This window comes from Callithrix jacchus, chromosome 2 (assembly GCF_049354715.1).
Source record: "Callithrix jacchus isolate 240 chromosome 2, calJac240_pri, whole genome shotgun sequence".
In the NCBI taxonomy this organism is placed as follows: Eukaryota; Metazoa; Chordata; class Mammalia; order Primates; family Cebidae; genus Callithrix; species Callithrix jacchus.
The window spans coordinates 128,887,783-128,912,668 of NC_133503.1; the positions used below are offsets into that span (position 1 = coordinate 128,887,783).

A 24,886-nucleotide genomic window follows, 5' to 3' on the forward strand; every position below is an offset into this window, starting at 1 on the left:
GCTCCCCCACCATCCCAAACTTTGACACTGTGAGATCAGGGTTACATTTTTCTAAGTCTCACAATTAAATTATTATACTATATTCTACTTCAGGTAAAGAAAAATTGATATAAATATTATACAAAAGGGTAATTAGTCGTCTTCATGTTCGTTTTCCAGGTCTTGATGAAGCAAAGTCCTTTGTGGAATAATTTTAAAGTTTAAAAAATTCTATATAGAATGTAATATGGAACTTCAAATGTATATTTTGATTTATAATAGGAAATATAAACACTACAAATCATCCTTCCACAGTTTTGGGAGCAGCATTTCAATATCAACACACAGTACCACTGTATCTCCAAACAATTGCTACTAACAGTTATGATACAGAATTTCAAAACCAGTTTTGTCTTCGAGTTTTGTCACTTACCATTTGTAGGATTCACCATTCTATTCACTCAAAAATTTATTCTGAAACAGTAAAGCTGCCTTAAAGTTACACTAATAAAAGTGAACATTTGTAAACCTTGGCTCCCATCATCTTATTTGATCCTCATAGCTAACCTGTGGAGTAGGGATTGTAATGACATCCCTCTCCAATTGAGGTGTCTGGTTGAGAAAGATGTGAGGAGGAAACTAGACTTAATGAAGCACCTACCACATATATGTTTTACTTTCACAGCATTAGCCAAGTGTTTAATTTCATGATAATATGCACATCCACACACAAATGCTTACATACGGCTCCCAATTCCCAACCTCCCAACTCCCGAATTTGGGATCCTGTTTTCCAGATGAGAGATTTGCGCCTTTAAGAGGTTCAGCAACATTTTCAAAGTCATACAGAGGGAGGGAAAGTAGGGATGTAAAACCAAATTTGCCTAACTTTAAAGCCCTTGTTCTTTCAACCATGCCACACCACCTGCTACACAAAGCCTCTGGCAGACCCATATGTTACCTTCCAAATCCCTTCTGATGATGTTGGCAACCACTAAGGGTCAAAGGTTGTATTTTCCAAATGTGACTCATGAGCCATTAATAAGTTCTGAAATCAATTGCTAGGCCTTGACTAGCATTTTTAAAAAACCAAATAGAGCAGAATAGATTGACTAAGTAGAGTACATAAGAAAGAATAAAACTTATTTCATGAACCTTGGTTTTGGGTATGCATATATGGAGTATTCTGGGTTTTTAGGTAAAATGGATTTCTTATTGTGGGTTTATATTTAGAAAAAGTTTGAAAGTCATTGGGTTCAGAGGATGCCCTCACATAGTCCTAACTCATGAATTGGGAACTATTCAATGCTCAGCTCTCTTCACATCAGGAAACACAAGACAGGGGACCCCTTCTCAGACAAGGCAGAAAAAGTATTACCTAGAATCAGCACAGGAGGAGGAAGCTGATTATATAATTATACACCTCCTTCACAGCAGCTCCAGTCCATCAAGTAGATAGTATGGTTTATTTTTTACAGCACTAATTATGTAATTATCCATAACATTAAATCAGTTCCACCTGATTCGGTCTAACACAGGTTTCCTGAAACATTCATTTGTTTATTATTTTTAAAAAGAACACTAAACTGCTAATCATCTTATATGTAAAAGTTCCAGTGTGGAAGGTGGATCAACTCTTATTTAAAAAGATCTTGTGTCCAATAAGACACTTTTGGTCCTTTGGGATAAACAGCAATTAAAATTTCATTTTAATATACCTTGGAGCAGATGCATATAAGTATATTCTCAATTTTTTCTTCATTATTTCATAAACTGCCCATTGTAGAGCAATAATGTCACATTGGTCATTTTCACAGAAAGATTTTCTACAGAGTTAAAGTTCATTGTTCTTTATAATATACTTTCCAGTATGTCATTTATTCAAAATTATCCCCTGGGAAAGTGCTGCAAAGATAAATAAGCTATGGATCTTACACTTAAGGAATAAGCAGCTGATTAGGGGAAATATAACCCTAGATAATATTGCTTCCACTCAGCTGCCTCCCAGAACCACTGGGCAGAGCTGTCAACCACAGCTACCAACCAATCCCTGCAACAGCTGTATAACATCCAGGAAGACTCAAGAGATAACCTCTAGCAAGCAAGAGACTAACACAAACAGTACATGGACAAGGACCAGGGACAGAAGAAAGCATGCAAATTATAGATTCCATTTGGTTCTTCCACCGACACGTTCATACTACCTCTTAGCTTTGCCTAACCCCTCAAACCTATTGCACCATCCAACCATCAACTGCAAAGAAGTTCCAGCATTCTTGAAATTAGTGAGGGCAATCGCTCAGGATCCTCCTCACTTCATCCCCACCTAATCTCAATGCAGTCTCACCTCTGCCTAACTTCAAACGCTTGACACCATCACTCCCTCCAATTCTTCCGACACTTCCTGGTGTTTAAATCTCAGCTTCCCTTAATGGATTCTGACTTGGTCTATCTCTCTGACTTTGAGTACTCCCTGCTAATTTGAATAGGATTGCCAGATTCAGGAAGCTAACAGCACACCAGCAACCTGGCTAATATCCTAGCACAGTCAGCCTAATATCCCTCTGGAGGGGAGATTCACACAAACTGCTAAAAACGCTGACTACGTTTCAGCCCAATTTAAGTTACAACTCAACACTCTTCATGTTCTGCTCACAATTACTTTCTTTAGTGCAGAGCCCTTCTTGCTTTCTACCACCCTCTATACTTAGCACCATGTGCACCTCTCTCAGTCATCCCCAAGGACCCAAGATATAGATACAAGGAGGAAAAGGTACTAGACTCTCTGGCACTAAGATTAATTCCAACTCCCTGCATGATGGAAGGAGTATGATTTGAAGAAACATTTTTGGAAGTTGGCATCCCACCTCAGGAACACCCAGTGATTATAGAAGCCAGGATTGGTTGATAAGTTCATAAGGTAGACAGAGGGAGAGATAGAATCCATCCTCAGCCTTCAAGTTTCTTGTTGCCAGATTCCAACAATGTATTTATAAGTCAGTCTGACTTATCAAAATGCCTGCTGTCAAAATGGAAAGCTAGGGGCACTTTTGCTTTATTGGAAGTAATTTCCCGGTAGCCCCTATGATCTATATTCATGCCTCTTGACTTACTTTATCATTTTCAGCCCCATGTCTCCTCTCTGGATTCATCTTGGTTTACATAGGTTGACCTCCAACCCTCCCCAAAGATACTGACTTAGGGGAGATGTCAGAACTACTGCCATAGAATCATAGTTATAATGACCTGTTAGAAAGGGTGAATAAAAAATATATACCTTGTCACCAGTGTCACAGAGACAAAAATGAGACAATTTCAAGAAGAAGGGGCTTAGTCAGTAGTGTCAAATGTTACAATGTGGTCAGGAAAGGTGAAGACATTAGATGTGATGACTGTAAGGTAACTAGTAACTTAGAAGGAAGCAATTTCCATAGCTTGATTTTGGTAGAAGTCAAAAGAAAAAGAGCTGAAGTTGAACAAGTGATAAAAAAGTACTATAGATTACTTATTAACAAAACTTGGGAGCGAAAGAAAGAAGATGGAGGGGACTGTAGAAGAGGGTTCGGAAATGGCAATATAGGTATAACATAAAGCATAAGGCCAAGGACCATGGGACCCAGGTCCTGTTGTGGGCATTGCTGAAGTAGCCAAGGTCAAGACTAAGTAAGAAGACAAAAGAAATAAAAGAGGACTGATGTCATTGAGGGCCTTGAGACAAAAAGAATATATATACAAAGCATGTTCAGAGAGAAGCATAAATACAGTTGAAAATAAGGAGGCTGTGAACAGAGAGAAGAATTTCAGAGTTTGAGATAATTGTTATATTGCTATTTTCCCCTTCTTTTTCATATCTAAAAAACCTAAAGGAAAGCTGGGGGTGAAATGCTTCACAAATAATTATTGGAAAGAGGACATTTAATAATGTTACTTCAGAATACTCAATACTCATTTTAACAATCTTATTTAAAAATACCTTGTCCCTTCCAGATTACTACTTTTCTTTTCCTTCAAAATAAGTTAGGGTTGAGAAGGTGGAGCATAGAGATGAGATTTAGTCTGCCAGTCTGTTGTACCCTCTGATTCACTGACCAAAACAGGTATTTTCTCAGGCATCCATCCGGACAGTCTTTAGGTGCCATTGCCAACTTGACAGCCTTCCTGATCTTTTCTCTACATATACATTCTGAACCGTAGCTAAGACAAACATGTAATCGCTACCCTAAGGCTCCTTTGAGATTAGCTGGAACTACTTGTAGCTTCTCTCAATGCTTATCACAAATACTTTAAGACTTACAATTTGCTAAGAGCAAACAATCTAAAACAGCAAATTTGTAAGCACCACATGGAAGAGCATTATTGAAGTTTCCATATCACATTTATGCAATCAAAAACAATACTGTTAAAACACTTTGATGTCTCCCTCTTAAAGAGTTTTTCCCCTTAGCTTTTCATTTTAAAAACCTTTAACAATGCAATCCTTGGTTATTTCCGTTTACTTTAAGGTAAAATTATTATTTGTCCTTAACCACATAAATTCAGAAGTAAACTTTAACAAGATATTCCTGGCCACTTTATTTAATAAGTATCCTTTAACAAAATAGATAATAAACTGATAATGACAACACGTTTACACTAATATTGCTGATTTTTAGTTGTTTGCAGTGTATTGAAGAGAAGAGAAATTCTAGATAGTTCTAATTCAGAAAAATCAAAAGACAAGTTATATCAGTTTCTGGCATTTATGTGCCAGGCACTGTGCTAGATGCTAAGGACACCGTTGTGATGGAAATGATCAAACAATACTTAGACTCCAGTCACACGGTTCAGAACCACTATTCTAGTTTGAAAATGTTTTGTTCCCTTTCCCCAAAATAATTCATCTGCATTTTTAATAAAGGCTATTTCATAGTGAGCACTTCAGGTATTAGCGAATGAAATATCAGGGCTATATAAGCCATTGTTCTGGGCAATGATTTTTATGCAAAAATAATACTCTATGCAATGGTTAGTTTTTACCTGAGAGTTAAAAAAAAAATCCTGACAAGTAGTTAATCTCATTCAAGCTACCAAAAAAATTCAGCAATCATTTTAATATCTGAAGCTTGCCATTTATACCATGAGATTCTACATTGCAACTTCAACAATGAATTCCTTTCGGATATATGAGAAGATTGTTTCTGAGCCCTGCATAGAAAATTATGCTAATGGGTATTCCTTTCATTCTATAAAATGTTTTTAAATTAATCTTTTTAAGGAATAAAAATAATTGTAAATATACTTAATAAAATAATTTTAAAAACTCAAATTTTAGATTCTACTTAATCTTTTGTGAGATCAAATCTTACTGTAATATGTTGTAAGTAACATATCTCTCTCCACATATGGAGTTTCTATTGGCTTCAAAAAAAATATCAAAGGGGCAGAAAAGAGTTCTAAGAAGTAGTTTCACTTTCATTTATTTTAGATTCTATCATATTATGAAGGCAAGATATCTTATTCAGAAATTCTTCATGAAAAAAGAGCCACATAAAGTTTCAAATTCCCAAAAATCTATTGTCTTTTTTTTTCCAGATAAGAATTTTTTTTTTAATATTTTAAGTTCTAGGATACATGTGTGGAACATGCAGGTTACATAGGTACACACGTACCATGGTGGTTTGCTGCACCTATCAACGCGCCATCTACATTAGGTATTTCTCCTAATGCTATCCCTCCTCTACCTCTCAAACCCCCTGACAGGCCACAGTGTGTGATGTTCCCCTCCCTATGTCTGTGTGTTCTCATTGTTCGGCTCCCACTTATGAGTGAGAACATGTGATGTTTGGTTTTCTGTTCCTGTGTTAGTTTGCTGAGAATGATGGTTTTTAGCTTCATCCATGTCCCTGCAAAAGACATGAAATCATCCTTTTTTATGGCTGCACAGTATTCTACAATGTATAGATGCCACATTTTCTTTATCCAGTCTATCATTGACGGGCATTTGGGTTGGTTCCAAGTCTTTGCTATGAAAAGCATCCCAAATTCATTAAAAGAAATGGGAGGAATATGTAATTAGGGCAACTAAAATAATGCACTAAACGGCCTTCCTCTGCAACAATTGCTTCCTAAGTAAGAACTTTATAATTGGACATAAGTACTCGACAACGAAAGCCTGTCAGATTTTTGTACAGAAACATCAGCTCAGTATTCTCTGAAGTATACGGCTGCAGCTAGAAATGAGTTTACTTCTGAATTTTTTTAAAAACACCTAACAATTATAAGTATATGTAAAGAAAACTTTCTGGTATAACTCACTGCTGAGTTAAATCCAATGGCTATGGCACATATCTTTACAAAAGCTTTTCTACCAGTTTAATAAATAAAAAGAGAATTAGTTATGTATCCGCATTTAGTCAACTTGATTTATTTCAAAAAATAGATTTTCTTTTTGCTTTGCCACAGAAAATATAGCACAGAGAATTTCAAAGATAGAAGTAACCTTAAGAAGCCATTTAGGTTATACACTCTCACCGAACCTAACACACTCTAAATTTTGCAAAGTGCTATTACTCAGGTACCAGGGGCTTAAAGCAGAAATAAGATTCAGCAGAATGTGAAGTATGACCTTGCTTCTATCTAAGACTCCTGGCTTCATAACAGAACACTAAATTGCATTAAGATCCCCTAAGTCACAAATTTCATTAGATGGTTCAAATAGTTTCAGTGCCACATCTCTATATGTTGCTTTCTGATGGGTTCCAAGAATAAGTAAACAAACACTTTTGTTATATACTAGTTAAAGATACATAGTTTACATAATAAATAGTATATTTATATAATATAGTAGATCTTACTACAAATATATATTTATATTTATATAATCCTCAGTTTTACTGGAATTAAAGATCCTAATCTGATATGACTGGTTTTCAGAATATTCTATACTCTCCCCTCTCAGAGACCATACCACTGTATAGCATATACTTATACTTTAAACAGAATTAAATTTTAATTTGTCTTTGAACCCTTTCATAATATCTTAAGTAAAACACAAAAGTGAGATTGGGGTCTGCTGCATTCACATTTGCTTTTTTTAAAATCCATTTATCTGTTAGCATTAGATTGATTTGTTCAATAAATAATTACTGACTACTAAACATGCTTCGTTTGCATCTACACACATTAAACATAACAGATTTCCTGGTATTTTAACATTGCTTTAATAATTGTATTTCCAAATACAGTAGTAATCATGCTTCTTATTCATCATTTACATTTATCAACATGTCTATACTTCAGTCCAAAAACAGCAGTTGCTTTACAGATAAATTGTTAATGCTTACTGAGAACTGTGGCTCACCATTTATTCCATTATAAAAAACCATAATATTTTGACATATGAGTCTATTTTGGACATACAAAATAGAACTCATCCTAGAAGCCACCTAATAAAATCCTTAGGGCAAATGAGTGTGTTTCAAGGCCTGGTTACCTCAGAAGATCATCACTCTTTGAATATGTTCTTTGGCAACTGAGATCATCGCCTGTTACTGATTCTCAGTTTTATGCTTCAGGGAATTTATGATGGGTTGTTTTATGTTAAGGGCCTCGCTTTCTATAATATTCTACCCGTCCTGGTCTAAGGAAAATCACAGTTAGTGAACTACAAAGCCCTAAGACAAAATTTTTTTCTTCCACTAGTATATTATCACTATTTTTATGACTCTATCATTTTCATAGTTTTTAAAAATGTAATCTGAAGGTGCAACCTGAGGCTCTAAAGTAATGAGGATAGCAAATGAATAAATAAAATATGCTTGGTACCCATTTCTGATACCTCAGAGGAGGAACCACAGTAATCGAACTTCAAGCAGAACACGAAGTTCAATAATATAAAAATTATTGACCTATTAAAGTAAATGTGTATAGGTAGCTGAATTATGTGAATTAAAAGACAAAATCTAGGTCATCTCTATTCTATGAAAAATGATTCAAAATTTCATAAATGAAGACATTAGAGACAAAAAAAAAAAAAAGAAAAACAGAGCAATGTTGGCCAGAACACTAGCTACATTGGAAACATTTTCAGATATTTCCCCCTTCTGAGCATTCACTAATAATATTTACTACTCATTATTAAAAATCAGTATCTAAGTTAAATAGATATTGTTTCCATTTACTGAGTGGATGAGTGCTAAACATGAATAAGAAAAAAAATAACTTACACCTTATTTCTCAACTCCAGTTTCTCTAGTCTTCATTAGCCAGTAAGTTAATTTAGAATCATAAAAAAAAATTTTTTAATTTAGCAGTTATTTTGCAATAATATATCCACATAAATTTTAAGGAGTAATAATGGCTAATTTGCATCAAAAATTGTCTAATCGAAGTATAGGGCTTGTGTTCCCACTTCTATTTGTAAATTATCATTTCATGTAAGTTATTATTTCATGTATAAGGCTTCAATAAGGACAATATGCACATGTTCATTAAAGTAGATCAACTGTTAAATCATGTTTTTCACTACTGTTAAATGGTATCTCAATTTCCCAAAAAAAGTCTTCAATTAAATACAAAAAAACATAAGTTGATAAAGTGATATGGTAGTACCAATACCCATTATGAAAATAAATGTCACATAAAATAAGATATCCCAAGTCAGTGTTGATTATGCTTGCTTCTGTTGTAAATATTCATTTATATTTAGAGGATTTTTTTTTTTTTGAGACAGTGTCTTGCTCACTCACCCACGCTGGAGTACAGTGGTGCGATCTAGGATCACTGCAATCTCCACCTCCCGGGTTCAAGCAATTCTCCTGCCTCAGCCTCCTAAGTAACTCAGATTACAGGAGCATGCCCGGCTAATTTTTTTATTTTTTTTAATAGAGACAGTGTTCCACTATGTTGGCCAAGCTGATCTTGAACTCCGAGCCTCAAGTGATCCTCCCCTATTGGCCTCCCAAAGTGCTGGAATTAAAGGCATAAGCCATAACTCCCAGCCCTATGTTTAGAGGATTTAAAATTGACGCAATGTATTTCTTTTGGTCACTGGTAAGGAAAATATCTTGTTCAAAAACTGCTGGTCTCACTTTCATCTCACAAATTCAGAAATGCCACATGCAAAAATCATACTACCTACTCTCGAAAAATGTCTTATTTAATATGACTAACCTGTAAGAACTACTGTTTCCCAAAGTCAGAACTAAAAGACACCCTAACATATTTAGTAGATTTCTAAGTATCATCTCATTCTTTTAACTATCATTTTAAGTTAACTTTTGATTTAGAAAATCCAAAGAAGGCAGAGATTATGATTTTCACAAATGACTTCACTTGCTATTACATTCTGCTTTGATTTTTTAAATCCTATGATTATGTACATGCTCTTTTTAATAATCTTACAGGCATAAAACTCATAAATCTAACTATGTTTCTTTTTTCAATTTTATTGATGTATAATAAATATACATCGTTTTGGGGTATGTGTGATAATTTAATATATACAGATAATTTGTAACGATCACATCAGTGTACTTGGGATATATATCACCTTAAACATTTGTCTTTATGCTAGAAACATTTGAATTATTCTCTTCTAGCTGTTTCGAAATATACAATGGATTACTATAAACTATAGTCACCCTATTATCTATCTAACATCAGGTCTTATTTCTTCTATCAAACCATATATTTGTACCTATTAATCAACTTTACTTCATCCCTCCCTCCACCCTTCCAAGCCCCTAGTAATCTCCAATTTACCCAGTTTTCATGAGATTCACTTTTTCAGCTCCCATATATGAGTAAGAACATGCAGTCTTTCCGTGCTGGGCCTATTTCATGTAACGATCTCCAATTCCATCAGAATCTATCTATTTTTCTATAGTCAAGACGGCTGGTTGAGAATAGAACAGTGAAATAAATTGATTTTCCACATTATACAAAGTCAAATTAAAAAAAAATAAGTATTGCAGAGACATTCCTTCTAGACATCTTTAAACAGGAAATATGACATATACAAATAGAACTATTCATCATTAAATTCTAGAATTTAGAGGTTCTACAGCTCAGTCTTTTATACAATACAGGAATCCTTTGTGAATTATTTGAGGCCAGAGATTATAAATCAGTGGCCTGATGATCATCTGCAGCCCACAGATATAGTCTAGATGCCCTGCACAGGATTTTTTAAAAAATTAAGCCAACACACAGCAATCTAGATCCCTGCCTTTTCTTGAAAATTCACCTGGAGCTGCGTATCTACTGCCCCTTTGGAGAAAGAAGGCCTGCCCTGTCTATATGTCCCAGCTCCCATTACTTCCAATTGGCCCGTTCACTCATTCATTTGCCCGTCTGCTTTAAGCATCTGAGCATTTGAGTCTGTAACCACTGTTACTGGAGAGGGCTGTCTACTCTGCGGCTGAACATCTCCTTAAAGGGAAGGGAGTTCACAGCTTTGCAAGTTGACCAATTTAATTGTAGGGAACTCTAAACAAAGGGAGAGTTGTCTAGAATAATTTCCAGACACTAAAACTAGTGCTATCCTCAACAAGCAACATAAGCCCACTCTCTCTTTCACAGTAAAGCCTTCTAGAAATCTAATGGCAATTAACCTTCATTCTTCTTCAGTTCTACTTTGACAATCCTTATTAAAGTTCTTTTTTACTAATCCTCATAATAATATGTATTCAGGCACATCCCCTGCTGTTGGTATGCTCCTCTACCTGAATAAATCCTATTTATTATTCTTTTTAAAACTCTTATTTACATATTAATTTTTTATTTACAATGGTCATCAATGTTGTTCTTCACATGTAATACTACAATATATTAATCTAGATCAGTAGTTCTCAAACTTTTTAGTCTCAGGACCCCTTTACACTTTTAAAATTCATTGAGAATCCCAATAAGATGAATTAAGAGAGTTAGAGCTATTAATAGTCATGGTATTAGAAATTAAAAGTTTAAAATAATAATAAAATAATTCACTTAATAATTGTTAACATAACATGTTTCTCTGAAAAATGCAGTTTCCAAAATAAAATACATTACGAAGAAAAGTGACATTGTTTACATTTTTTGCAAATTTTTTAAATGTCTGGTTTAATACAATACGGCTGGATTATTGTATCTGCTTCTGTACTCAATCTACCTGCAGTATTACACATCAGGTGGCCTCTGGAAACCTAGAGGAAAATGAGAGTAAAAAATACAAATAATGGGCTGAGAGGCTGAGACAGGGAGAGCTCAAGAGTTTGAGACCAACCTGGGCAATACAGCAAAACTGTCTCTACAAAAAATACAAAAATTAGTCAGCCAGAAAAAAGAACGAGATCATGTCTTTTTGTGGGAACATGGATGGAGCTGGAGGCCATTATCCTTAGCAAAAGAAAACCTTCCCAGAAACAGAAAACCAAATAACACGTTTTCACTTATAAGTGGGAGCTAAATGATGAGAACTCATGAACACAAAGAAGGCAACATCAGACACTGGGGTCTCCTTGAGGGCGAAGGATATGAGAAGGGAGAGGAACAGAAAAGATAACTATTGAGTTCTAGGCTAAGTACCTGGGTGATGAAATCATCAGTACAACAAACCCCCATGATATGAGTTTACCTAAGTAATAAACCTGTACATGTAACCCCGCAACTGACAATAAAAGTTTTCTAAAAAAAAAAAAATCAAGTGCTATATTTTGACCCATGTTTACTTAATTTAAAAAAATTAGTTGGTTATGGTGGTGTGCACCTGTAATTCCAGCTACTCAGGAGGCTGAAGAGGGAGAAGCACCTGAGCCAGGGGAGTTCGAAGCTGCAGTGAATGGAGATCTTGCCACTGTACTCCAGCCTGGCCAATAGTGAGACCCTGTCTGAAAAAAAAATTATAAAAAAATACACACAACATCTTAATATCATTATAAAAATAATTTTGATCTTGTGGACCTCTTGAAAGTGTCTCTGAGGTCTCAAGGGGTTCCCAGACCATATCTGAGCTTCACTTATGCTTCAATTAATGTAGCTTAAGTTCCTAGTTTTCTAGTATCCATGGTATTCTTTTTTGCTTTCTTGAGCTTGTGGTCAACTAAAATCACTTGCTCTTTCTCAAACAATTGCTGTCAAGTCAGGCCTCCTCTTTTCATGTAAAGGCAGACCTTACACATATATTTTCCCATAGATTCCATTTTGTGGATTTCAGATTACTCTTTGATAGTTATACTATTGTACCATGCCTAGATCCCCCTTAAGGCTGGTGCATCTATCCTAACTGTTGTATGGATCTATCCAGCTGTTGTAATGGTCAGATAACTCACAGCAGCACACTTCTCTAGAGAGTACTCAGTAAAACTGGAGCCATCTGTCTTGAGAAGCTATGTTCACCTACACTTCAGCTACTGACTGTTAGGCTAATGACTGTCACAGAGTACAAAAGACTGGCTCCAGCGACACAAAGTGAGACTAATTCTGTGGTATGGTTTGTGCTCTGGGGCTTCCTAGGTTATCAGACTAAAGTTAGCTTCTAGATGAGACCCCATTTTTCCTAGCTTTTACACCTTGCTCTGTCCTGTTTCGTCCACTCCCTTTCACCCAAGAACACATCCGTCATAAATCACTTAAACAAGAATTTCCGTTTCAGGCTCTGCTTATATTGCAATACTGACTCTGGCCTACGTCGTATTAATTAATCTTCAGCTACACCACATTCCATTTATGCCAAGCATTCCATTATTAAGTAGTACAGTCATTCTCAGACCCACTGTACACCTACTTAATCAAAACCTGGGCCAGGCGTGGTGGCTCATGCCTGTAATCCCAGCACTTTGGGAGGCCAGTGCAGATGAATCACCTGAGGTCAGGGGTTCAAGACCAGCCTGGCCAACATGCTGAAACCCCATCTCTACTAAAAATACAAAAATTAGCTGGTGGTGGCATGCATCTGTAATCCCAGCTACTTGGGAGGCTGAGGCAAGAGAATCCCTTGAACTTGGGAGGCAGAGGTTGCAGTGCCAGCCTGGGTGACAGAGACAGACTGTGTCTCAAAAAACAAACCAAAAAAAAAACCCTGAAGGTGGGGGCCCAGCAACTTGTTTTTAAGGAGCCTTCCAGGTGATTCTGATACCCACTAAAGTAACAGACTCTTAAAATGGCTAAGAGCATAAGCTCTGGAGTCAAACATAGTCACTTCCTAGCTATTGTCCTTAGGCAAGCTTAATCCTTGTGTCATGTCCCAGTTTCCTCATATATAAAGTGAAGATAGTAAAGATATCCATATCATGAATTGAAATGAATTCATATATGCAAATCACTTAGCTCAGTACCCACAGTCCTCCATAAACTTAGACTGCTGTCTTTATTATAATATTGTTATTATTATTTACTATGTGTTTATCCATCTTCACTAATCTTGTGCATATATTTGCCATATTAATATTAATATCCATTGTCATAAGAGTTTTGTGAAGATTAAATAAGATAAAAAAGCCACTAGTAAGGTAAAGTGGCCATATAATAGAGAATCAATAATTGGCCATGATAAGGATTATTTTAGGGGAATTAAAATGTTAATACATGAAGGCATTAATGCTGTCATAAATGTGTGTTGAAAGAGAAACTGTTAAAGTCATTGATAAAAAGTGTTGATCTAATAGTTCATCCCATAAAAATATTGGGAGCTAAGCAAATAGTGCTCTCTAACTCCACAAAAACCCTTTCCTCAAACTTGATATCCATTACATATCTACATTTCTTGCATATAGTTGTCAACTATCTACAAATACAACTAATTTAGAAGAAAAGCGTAAAAAAAAAAGTTAAGACTTTTGATCATTATATATTTATGATCAAGAGAGGATGTATTTTACCTAAATCCTGTTTTGGAATCCCAAGGGCAATAGTTAAATAAGAGTTTATCACTCTTCAGTGCAGAGTTGAAGTATCTTTTGATTAGTGATGGTTGAAATGAAAAATAATGTTGTTTTATACAATTGCTTGCAAGATTATGAAACTTATTAAATATCACAAAATTACCAATAATTTTTCATGATAGACAGTCTAGTCTGTATATTCACTTACAACTAAGTTTGATAATTTTTAAAAATTAGGATTATCCCTTGAGTTCTTCTGTCTATCCTGAGCACAATCAATCTTTTTCATGAAATTTGCTTAAATATTCAATTTTTTTAAAACTTTTCAGTTCAGGGGTACATGTGCAGGTTTGTTGCATAGGTAAACTTGTGTCATGGGAGTTTGTTGTACAGATTATTTCATCACCCAGGTATTAAGCCTAGTGCCCATTAGTTATTTTTCCTGATCCTCTCCCTCCTCTGACCTTCTACCCTCCTCTAGGCCTCAGTTTTTTTTAATGTTAGCAGTTTGGTGGAGCATGGTGGCTCATGGCTGTAATCCCAGCATTTGGGAGGCTGAGGTGGGCAGATCACCTCAGATCAGGAGTTCAAGACCAGCCTAGCCAACATGGTGAAACCCCGTGTCTACAAAAATACAAAAGTTAGCTGGGCATGATGATGGGTGCCTGTAATCCCAGCTACTCAGGAGGCTGAGGAGAGAGAATCACTTGAACCCAGGAGGCAGAAGTTGCAGTGAGCCAAGATCGTGCAATTGCACTCCAGCCTGGACAACAGAGCAAGACTCTGTCTCAAAAAAAAAAAAATGTTAGCAGATGACTGTCCCTTATCTAATTATATCCCACTTAAATTGTCACAGTATTGTCTACTGATATCACAAATGTGCTATCTAATAAGATAAAACATTAATTCTGAGATATTTGGGGTTTTTGGGGGGGGTTGTTTGTTTTTTTGAGACAGAGTCCTGTTCTGTTGCCCATACTAGATAGAGTGCAGTAGTGTGATCATAGCTGATTGTAACCTCAAATGCCCAGACTTATGCAATAAGTCTGTCCCAGCCTCCAGAGTAGCTAGGATTACAGGTGCATTGCATGCCGCCATGCCCACCTAATTTTTCTAGTTTTGTAGAGATGGGATCTCACTTTATAGTGCAGGCTGATCTCAAACTCCTGGACTCAAGTGATCCTCCCCTTTTGACCGAAAGAAGCACTGGGACCACAGGTGTGAGCCACTATACCTAGCCATCTGAGGTATTTTTAAATGAAATATGAGATGAATATACTTGCAGGTAAATCTCTGCATATTCAAATATTTTGAGTATTTGTGTGTAATTTATTTTTATTAAAATTATTGCATCAAAAAAATAAGATGTACTGATAGAGGGATCGACATATAATAAAGCAAGCACAGCAAAATGTTAATGGTAGACTTTAGTTGGTAAGCATATAGATATTCACTGCAAAATTCTTTTAACTTTTCCATATGTTTCAAATTTATTGGAAAATGTTGGAAATGAAAAATGTTGAAAAAAATTATATTTTATGAGGCTAAATTCCTAGAATTGGAATAGATTATTCATAGTATGTGCACATCTCTAAACTTTGTGAAGTTAAAACATCAACCAGAAAGTGTCAGTTCCCTCACACTGTCAACACCACTTTTTAGTGCTTTTCAAATCTCTGCCAACTTGTTAGGCAAAAACTAGTAATTCATTTTTAAAATCATCATTTCTATGTTAATTTTTAAAACTTTTTTAAGTTAATATATAATGAATTGAAAAGCTTCCTAATATGCTTGGCTTCAGATTTGATGTTGGTTATTGGAACCACGAAGCAGTAATCAAGATCCAAGCACCCATCTGGGGGTACTTAGCTTGTTACCAAGCACAATACTCTCAAGAATAACTTCCAAACCAAATTATAAAGGTGAAAGTTACCTTCAGGCTAGCATCACATATGGGCAAGGGGACTGATGTCTGATTGTCAAATGGTCCTGATTTAACATGTTCTGAGAAAGAGTTCTTACTGCACAAAAAAAGTCACCTCTTTCATTTTCCCAGGATGCTCAGAATTCAAGCACTAGTGATTTCTTCTTCTGTGCTGAAATAATTTGGTCATCACCAATCCTCTTTCAAAATTCAAGTATTTTATTTCAATATGAGTACTACATAATTGTGGTACTTCCACAGGATAGAATGCAATGGAATCATTTAAGAGAACTATGGAATTCTGCATTTACTGACATGGAAAGATGTCCATGATATACCTGTTCATTGTAAACAACAACAAAAACAAGTATGTATGTGTGTGTATATGATAGAAATATGTGAAAGGATACTTACTAAAATGTTAACAGTGGTAACTTATGAAAGGACATATGGGACATTTTAAAATCCTTTTTATGTATTTCTCTTATTTATTTTTAAAATGGGTATACACAATTTTTTCACAAGAAATACAATAAGGCTATTTGCATTTTGATATAAAGAAAATTGAAAATATCTCAGAAAACCACTCAATCATTAGTCCCATAATAAAATTTGGTTCAGCAAGATTTTCAATTCAAGGTTAAAATCCCCTAAGGAATAAGACCCAGATCCAGCATATTTTCAAGGGAAAAAGGGCTATAGGCAGAGCAGGCAAAGAGGTCTCCAGTCAAGTATTAAGCAGCCTGAGGCTAGGGCTGTATTATCTTCAGGGAATTTTACTTGGGAAAAAAAAAAAAACTCAGTAGATAACAGAAGGCATCTATGGTATTCAGATCCAACAGAAACCAAACGAATGATGGCTCACTACAATCTGGATAGTCAGAGTGGATCTTAAATAACTTTACCACAATTCTTGCTTTCAGTATTACAAAAGAAAATACCTCCTTCTTCCCCTACAATAGGCCCAGAATCCAATGGGAAGAAGTTTAAAGTTTTTAAAATATTTATTTAACAAGAATTAAATGTTTAAATGTATATTTTACAGAGACTGAAAAGAAGAACATGATACATTAAACTACTCACCTCCATGGGAAGACATGTCTGTCCATAAGCAGATGTCCCTGGATGTGACATCACAGGCTCATTCTTAATTTGAAAGTGTATTTTGCACATGTAGCCATCAGAACAGTCCTGTGTTTCATCACCAAAAAATATACAATAAAACCTCAATTATTTTAAGAATTCATCATTTTAAGAACCACTTCCCATAAGTTCCAAACTGATCAGTGAAAAACTAAATGTACCAAATGAGATGAGACTATATGGATAAAGAGACTAGTCCAACATCCTGCACATAGTAGGTCTCAATAAATGCATGTTTTATTCTCCTTTCTTATTTATTAAAGATGTTTCCCCCCTCCTAGATTAAACCTTCCTCTTTTTTTCTTGACTAGTCCATATCACCAAAATCACTTAAGCTTATAGAAATAGCTTGCTACATAATTAATATTGATTTTCATGGCATACACATAAAGAATAATTTTAGGACCTGCAATAGATCTCAAAGCTGGAAGAGAGCTTCCATTTCAATTTTTTTCTCAAGGCGAGATCTTTATGAAAATGTCCCAGAAAGGTAATTATGCATCTCAGCATCTGCCTGTGTACCTCCAGGAACCTGTGCTTGCTATTCCCTTACACAGCAGCCACTTCCTTTGGTGCACTGTACATTAAGAAAGTTTTGTCCCATATTTCACTTCCTTTAACTTTAACTTAAACTTACTTAGTTCTGCCCTCTGAAGTCTATCCCTTTTCTGCACAGCTGTTCGGAGAACGAAGAAATGACTGCCATCTGCAAATACTCCTTACAAGATACGGCTTCCAAGCTTTTTACTAGTATTTCTCTCCTGTTTCTTGTACATGCTCTTATATACACTGATGAATGATGTTCATCTAGCTGTGGCCAGTTCGGTTTTTTTTTTTTTTTTTTTTTTTTTTGAGATGGAGTTTCGCTCTTGTTACCCAGGCTGGAGTATAATGGCACGATCTTGGCTCAACGAATCTCCGCCTCCTGGGTTCAAGTAATTCTCCTGCCTCAGCCTCCTGAGTAGCTGGGATTACAGGCGTACACCACCATGCCCAGCTAATTTTTGTATTTTTAGTAGAGATGGGGTTTCACCATGTTGACCAGGATGGTCTCAATCTCTTGACCTCGTGATCCACCCGCCTCGGCCTCCCAAAGTGCTGGGATTATGGGCATGAGCCACCGGGCCTGGCCCAGTTCCGTTTTTTTTAAGGTAACACTTGTTTGAATTCAATAAAGTCATGAATAAGAATATATTACCTCCCCAAGCACAAACATACATGCCAATAAATACTAATTCCCCACCAAATTGTCACACCAACATTTATATTTTAACAGAATTAAAATAATACTAAGGACTAAGGGGTTACTTAATCTTCCTATAAGGAGAGGGAAATGTGGATGCAGTGACACAAAGAGGAAAAAAGCCATGTGAAGATAAAGACGGGATAGGTCCATCTACAAGCTAAAGAACGCCAAGGATTGCCATCGGCCACTGGAAACTAGAAGCAGTAAGGATTGCTCCTTCCTTAGAGCATTTGGGGGAAGTAGGTCCCTGCCAACATCTTGATTTCAGACTTCTAACCTCCAGAACTGTGAGACAATAAATTTCTGTTACTTTAAGTCTTCCAGTTTGTGGTATTTCGTTATGACGTTCCTAGGAAACTAAAACAGTAACTCTATTTTTTTAAGATAATTGGCAGCACCTTAACAATGCCTCCCAGTAAGTTGTGCTGACAAACTGCCAGCCCTCACTCAGGTGGCTGCACTGGTTGTTTGTTGTCAGCACTAGTTTTGATTGGTTGGATCCAGCTCACTCTGATTGGTTGATGCCTCTGCCACAGGTTGTTAAATATTTTTAATAACATTCCTGACTGTAAAGTAGACCAACAGATATCCAATAATGTAATTTTTAATTATTTCATTAAGGATATCCACTGTGTAGATGGAATTACTGTTTTAAATTCCAGCTCTACACTATCTGATCACAAAGCAGACCCTGTGATGGTCTTCTACCATTGAAACCTTTGTATTCAGAAACATGTAAATTTAACATTGGCTTAAACTGAGAAACATATATGTACTGACTGTTGACATTGCCACTGTTTCATATCAAACATCTATTCTTCCTTCTTTTGGAGCACTAGTCATTGCTCCTTTAAGGAACCATTCCCTGATTTTGAAGGCAATGGTTCCTTAGAGGAGCACTGGCTACTGTTCCTCCAATTACAGCTCCAGGGATAGACACACGACTCCAATCTTGCCAATCAATACAGCTGGCCCCAGAGACTCTGAAGGACAAATTATCCACAATCACAGCCAATGGGATACAATTCAGGATTTGGTTTGGGGAGTTTGGGAATAGTGGCTGTTCTCTTTTCCACTAGTTTTAACAAGACAGACCAAAAATTAAAATAAAATAAACCAACTGGCAGCCACCAGGTAATTAAACAAAGTCTGCTTTGCAACTCAGAGGAAAGTAAGACCATGAGATGCAAAGAAACCAGATTCTGACTAGGTTATTTATACCAACCATATCTGAAACTAGTTCTACCTCAATTTTTCAATTACATGACCCCAAAAAGTCCCTTCTTGGCTTCACCCAATAGGTTGGGTTTTATGTCACTTGCAACCAAAATAATTTTGCTATTAAGTAACATAAATTGTGTTTAATAGTTTAAAAATAGAAGATTCCTATTGTATTGTATCATCAATCTCACTGTGATAATCAATAGTTGATTATATAAAAGTTGATTTACCATACACAGTTATGCATCATTTAATGGAAGGAATACCTTTTGAGAAACATGTCATTGAGCTATTCTGTCATTGTACAAACATCATAGCCTGTGCTTACACAACCTGAATGGTATAGCCTCCTACATACCTAGGCTATATGACATAGTTGCTTGCTCCTAGGCTGCAAACCTGTACAGCATGCTACTGTACTAATTGCAGACAATTGTAATAAAATGATAAGTATTTGTATATCTAAGCATGTTTGAACAAAGAAAAGGTACCGTAAAAATGCAGTTTTATAATCTTATGGGAACACTGTATATGTGGTCTGTCCTTGACTGAAATATTATTATGCAGCATGACTATACAGTAAAACTGTAATAGCATGTGTTTGTGAGAAAAATTACTCAAAGTCTGCAATTTCAAAATGATCTAGTCATAGAGATAAAAACCAAAACTCTCAGGATATTCTGAGAACACAAAGTTGCATTGTGTGCACTAAATATAACTCATTAAATAAGGGTAACTGCTCTATTTTGTATTTTTCTATACCTGAGCCCTGGTCATACAATCTCCTCTTAAGGGAACATAACGTTTAGTAAAATTCTAATTATAATGCAAAATACATCTCCTTTGACATTAAAAGAGATGAGTCAAAAATTCCTGTGCACCTATGTTATAAAATCTAAATAAATTATCTGGTCTCTTTCCCAGTGAGTTAAGATAAAGAGATATGTCACTTTCAATATTACTTATAATGTGAGGAATCTGTACTTATATTTTAGGTAATTTCTAATAGCATTTATTATTATCCATAGGGAAGTACACTGGGTTTTTGCTCTATATTTGGTAGTAGTGAATTTTTTCAGATCCAACCTTTTCAGTCAAGATTAGCCTTGAAAAATTAAATATAGAGTTTTTTGGATTTTGATTTCCCTTTAAACACTTCCACAAAACTGGGTCTTTCTCCTATTTTGTTTTAATTTAAGGTAGAAAAATATGTTTTGTTCTTCTCTGCTGAAGATGCTTTTTTTAGAGACAAACGCAAAAGCATGAGAACTGCCACTCTCTGTCAGCCCTGCAGTCCATCCAGTCCAGTAAACGATGTTAATTAAAATCCCCGCTTGTCAATGAAGTTTTCCAGACCATTCCAATTAACACTTCTCTCTTGCTTCCCTGCATCCTTTTTGTACTTATCATAGCTTACACTTCAATATTTAACTCTTCTTTAATTTTTTAACATTTGTTAGTTTTATTTCTCCCAGTAGATCATAAGCTCAGGGCCTAGGCCCCCAGCCTCTAAGAGATGACAAGGTCTTTAAAGAAACCAGATTCTGTTCCAGATAAAAACCTGATGCATATAGTGTTTGAAAACACCCTGGACAAGCAGGTAAGGATGTAATAACAAAGGGAAGCTTCCAGTTTATCCAATTCAAGCCTCTTATTTTAGAGATAAGAGGGTGAAGGAGTAAAGCACTTCTAAGAAACTTGTCTTAGAGCTAATTAGCTGGAAGCAAAGCAGGAAGTAGAGAAAGTGGATCTCTTGACCTGAGTATTCTTTCTAGCACACTAAGCAAATTCTGCCAGAGAGCAGGACCATGGCTTACTGACTCTCATGGACTGGTGTGGGCCAGTGCTTTGCACTTTAAATAACAAACTCAAGCCACTCAAGTGTGATGTGGGACCAGCAGCCACAGCATGAGCTGCGAGCTTATTAGACAGACATGCAGAATCTCAAGCTCCACCCCAGACTTCCTGATTCTGTATTTAAAATGTGAACCCCAGGTGATCTGTATGCACATTTTGGAAGTACTGAGGCATGTACTGCAATCCCCGACTCAAAGAGACAGCAAACTACTTGCAATTGGAGCTGCACATTAGACCCCTACTGGGGAGTTTTCAAAATATTGTTGCTGGGGTCTCACCTCAGACCAATTAAGTCAGAATCTACCTAGCAGATTCTAGCACAGCAGCCAAACTTGAAAACCACTGCACTCAATTCCTTGGAGCCCCCTTTTGAACTCAATGAACACAGTCAATCAGGTAATCTACAGCTACCTCAGGAGAAAAGTCCACAAACAACTCAAGATCTTCATGAACACCGTAACTCACCTGGAGCTCTCCAAATGCTAAAATCACCTCTGTCAATGCTCTCTTCTTGGAGGCTTTTCTATGCTCAGACTGCCTTTCATGTGGTCTTTACCACTACCTCAAAAACTACTTTCTGGTAACTTGGCCAGTCTTGACCAGGCCCCATGAAACTTTAGTCTTGTAACTTAAAATTGTTCCATGTTCAACTACACTTCACCTATTAGGACTCCTTACTGTCCATTCACCACAAAACATGTTGCTTCACTCTATCACTATAGAAGAGAAATTAATAAGAAATATCCAGCTGTTATATCCCAGAAAACACTAATTAAAAAGATAATACTTTCTCACAGCCAAAACTCTTCCAGTATCTAAATAGAATGCCCTTCACCTTAGACCAAAATAAGAAATATTTAAATGAGAAAAAATAAAAAACAAAAAACCCTAAATGTGCTAGATGAAAATATAGGAGAATACTTTTTTTTTTTTTGAGACAGAGTTTCACTCTTGCCATCCAGGCCAGAGTACAATGATGAAATCTCCGCTCACTGCAATCTCCACCTCCTGGGCTCAAATGATTCTCCTGCCTCAGCCTCCTGAGTAGCTGGGATTACAGATGCCCACCACAACATCCAGCTAATTTTTGTATTTTTAGTAGAGACAGGGTTTTACCATGTTGACTAGGCTGGTCTCGAACTCCTGACCTCAGGTGATCCACCCACCTTGGCCTCCCAAAGTGCTGGGATTGCAGGTGTAAGCCACCGTTCCCAGCTAAAAATACGTATTTTTTAATATGATAAAAACCCAGAATTCATAAAAGACTGATAAATTCTACTGCAGGCTAACAAACTCTCAACACTATGAAGTCAAAAGACATATCAAAATGTGAAAAAGGATTTGTAGCTTATATCATAGAAAAGAACTAATTTTTTTTCAATATAAAATAGCTTTAATTTCCTCAAAATATAAATAGTTCCACCAAATCAATAAGATAGAGTCCAACAACCTAATAGGAAAATAAGCAAAGGAAATACAGATAGTCTACTAAAAAAAAAATACATGTAGATAAAAATATGTTCAATGTTAGCCATAAGAAAAATGCAAATTAAAAACTGTGATAACATTTTTTACCCATCAGATTGGCAAAGATCAAAAAAAGTATGAAAGGGACTGCATAGACAAAGACATGGATAAAACAAGGAGGCACTCTCATAATGACATTGCCAGGGGCAGGGGAGTTTAAATTAGCATAAGATCCCTGAAGAACAAGTTGGCAAAAAGCATCAAAATTTGCAAAAACTATCAAAATTTAAAATACACATATCTTAGACTCAAAAATGTTACTTCCAAGAATTTATCTTATAGGTATAGTCACATATGTAATATATAAAATTCATACAATGATTATTAAAGTGTTATTTTAATAGTATAAAGTTGGAAACAACCTAAATTTCCATCAGTGAGGATTGGCTAAATAAATTATTTTATATCCAAATAATGGGATAGTATACAACCACAAAAAATAAAGAATGAGTTCTGTAAATATTGAGTAATGACCAAGACAGACCATTAAGTTATTTTTTTAAGTGCAACACAGTATGAACACATGTATGCTACCATATACTTAAATGTAAGTGTGCATGCTGCGTGTACACTGAATATATCTGGAAAGATACCCAAGACAATGTCAGTGTCAACCTCTGAGGGTTTGAGTAAAGAAAGTGGAAGCGTTAGAAAGGAGACTGAACTTTTTATTGTAAAACCCTTTTGTGCCTATAAATAAATGGCACTTGATTTTAAACAAATAATTAATTGCCTTTGCACATATGCCTCCAGACCACCACATCGCTGGGGCAGATTCCAATCTTGAACTTTTAAGGAGAAAAGGTCCTATAGGCCTTACAGAATCCAAGAGAGACAAGCAAGATTTCTAGTATAGTGCTGATTGCATTTTGGATGGAGATCTAAGGATTTCCTGATAGAACATGTTTGGGTCTGTTTTAGTACAGGCTGTCATAGGGCTATGCCACCCAGCAAGCTATGTTATACCTGCTGGAATCCAGCTAACAAAATAATTACAGGGCTTCTGTTGCTGAGTTTAATAAGATCTTCTCTAAACACATCTAAAAGAAAATGGGTGGTTATCAATGGGTCTTAGCTATACTTCAGAATAAGTCATTTTATATAGGACTTCAACTCAAGTTAACTGCCCAGAATCATCAGATGCAGGAAGAGATTGACAAGTCCACTAAGGAGGAAGACAACTGAAGTTTCTAGGTCACTGATCAAACAAGGCCTTCATGGTCAATGGAGCCCTGAGGAATAGGTCAAACCTAGGCCAAAGATCTCAAGTGACTGTTCTTTGCTTCTATAGAAGATCAAACCAATACTACCAGTAGCTGCTCAAAACTGATTAACTTTGGGGTAAAAAGAAGAAAGTAAAAACTGCTAAGTAGCAAAGTTTACACTAGATAGGCCAGACATTAAACTAATATCCATCCATGTTTTAAAAGGTAAAGGTAAGTCATGTAGGCAAGGAACTGTTATGGATGTAGAAGATCCTCCAGAACACAATCCTGAATATGTTAATACCAGTCCTCCCCACACCCCAAATATCTACCGGATCCCGTAACACTGACTACAGTTTCTGATAGTGTTACACCTTCCAAATGCATGAGTGGATCTTGGCCAGGGCAGACTCTGATGCCTCTGGTTATATTATATACAAAGGTGAGTTCATACAAAGAGTGATCAGCTCTAGTCAAAGTGATTCATTGGTAACTGCTAGCCTCCAGCTCATTTAGACAAAAACTCAAGAGTGAAAGAAAATAAGGATACAATATATTTCACCTTCAATAAAGAAATTTGCATTGCCCCAATTTTCCCTTGGTCCTGTGGTATTTTGGGGTTTATTAAACCTGACACAGCCATTAATTAAATAGTCCACCCATACCTCAGAATTTCCTGGGGGAAAGGGCTAGAGATACATTTAAAATAATAAATTCCACTTAAGGAAACTGAACCTTTCTTTCTGGGAAAGAATTAAACCTTCTGGATGTGTTCAGCCCAATAGAGGCTAGTACCCACCTGATTCACCATCTTCATGATATAATCCACAATTATTGCTTTCATTTGTGTGACCTAACTTGTGAGTCCCACTGAATACATTTGTTCACTAACTGGGAATTAAACCACAGAAAAACACTGTAACACTTGATCCATGATTGAAGG

General features: G+C 36.0%; 1 protein-coding gene across 11 annotated transcripts in view; it reads right to left on the minus strand.

The window, feature by feature from the left end:
• The window catches only part of ATG10 (autophagy related 10), a 307,667-nt gene that overhangs the window by 211,465 nt on the left and 71,316 nt on the right, over positions 1-24,886 (minus strand). For 10 of the 11 annotated variants that reach the window (XR_004739826.3, XR_013532597.1, XM_078365889.1 and 7 more), the window contains exon 3: positions 16,828-16,935. The exons of the other annotated variant lie outside the window; for it this stretch is intronic. Coding sequence is in view for 8 of the 10 variants with exons in the window: in XM_078365889.1 (XP_078222015.1) it covers positions 16,828-16,935 (108 nt within the window). In the remaining 2 variants the exon portion in view is untranslated. The remainder of the gene's footprint in view (positions 1-16,827; positions 16,936-24,886) is intronic. 11 annotated transcript variants of the gene reach the window in all.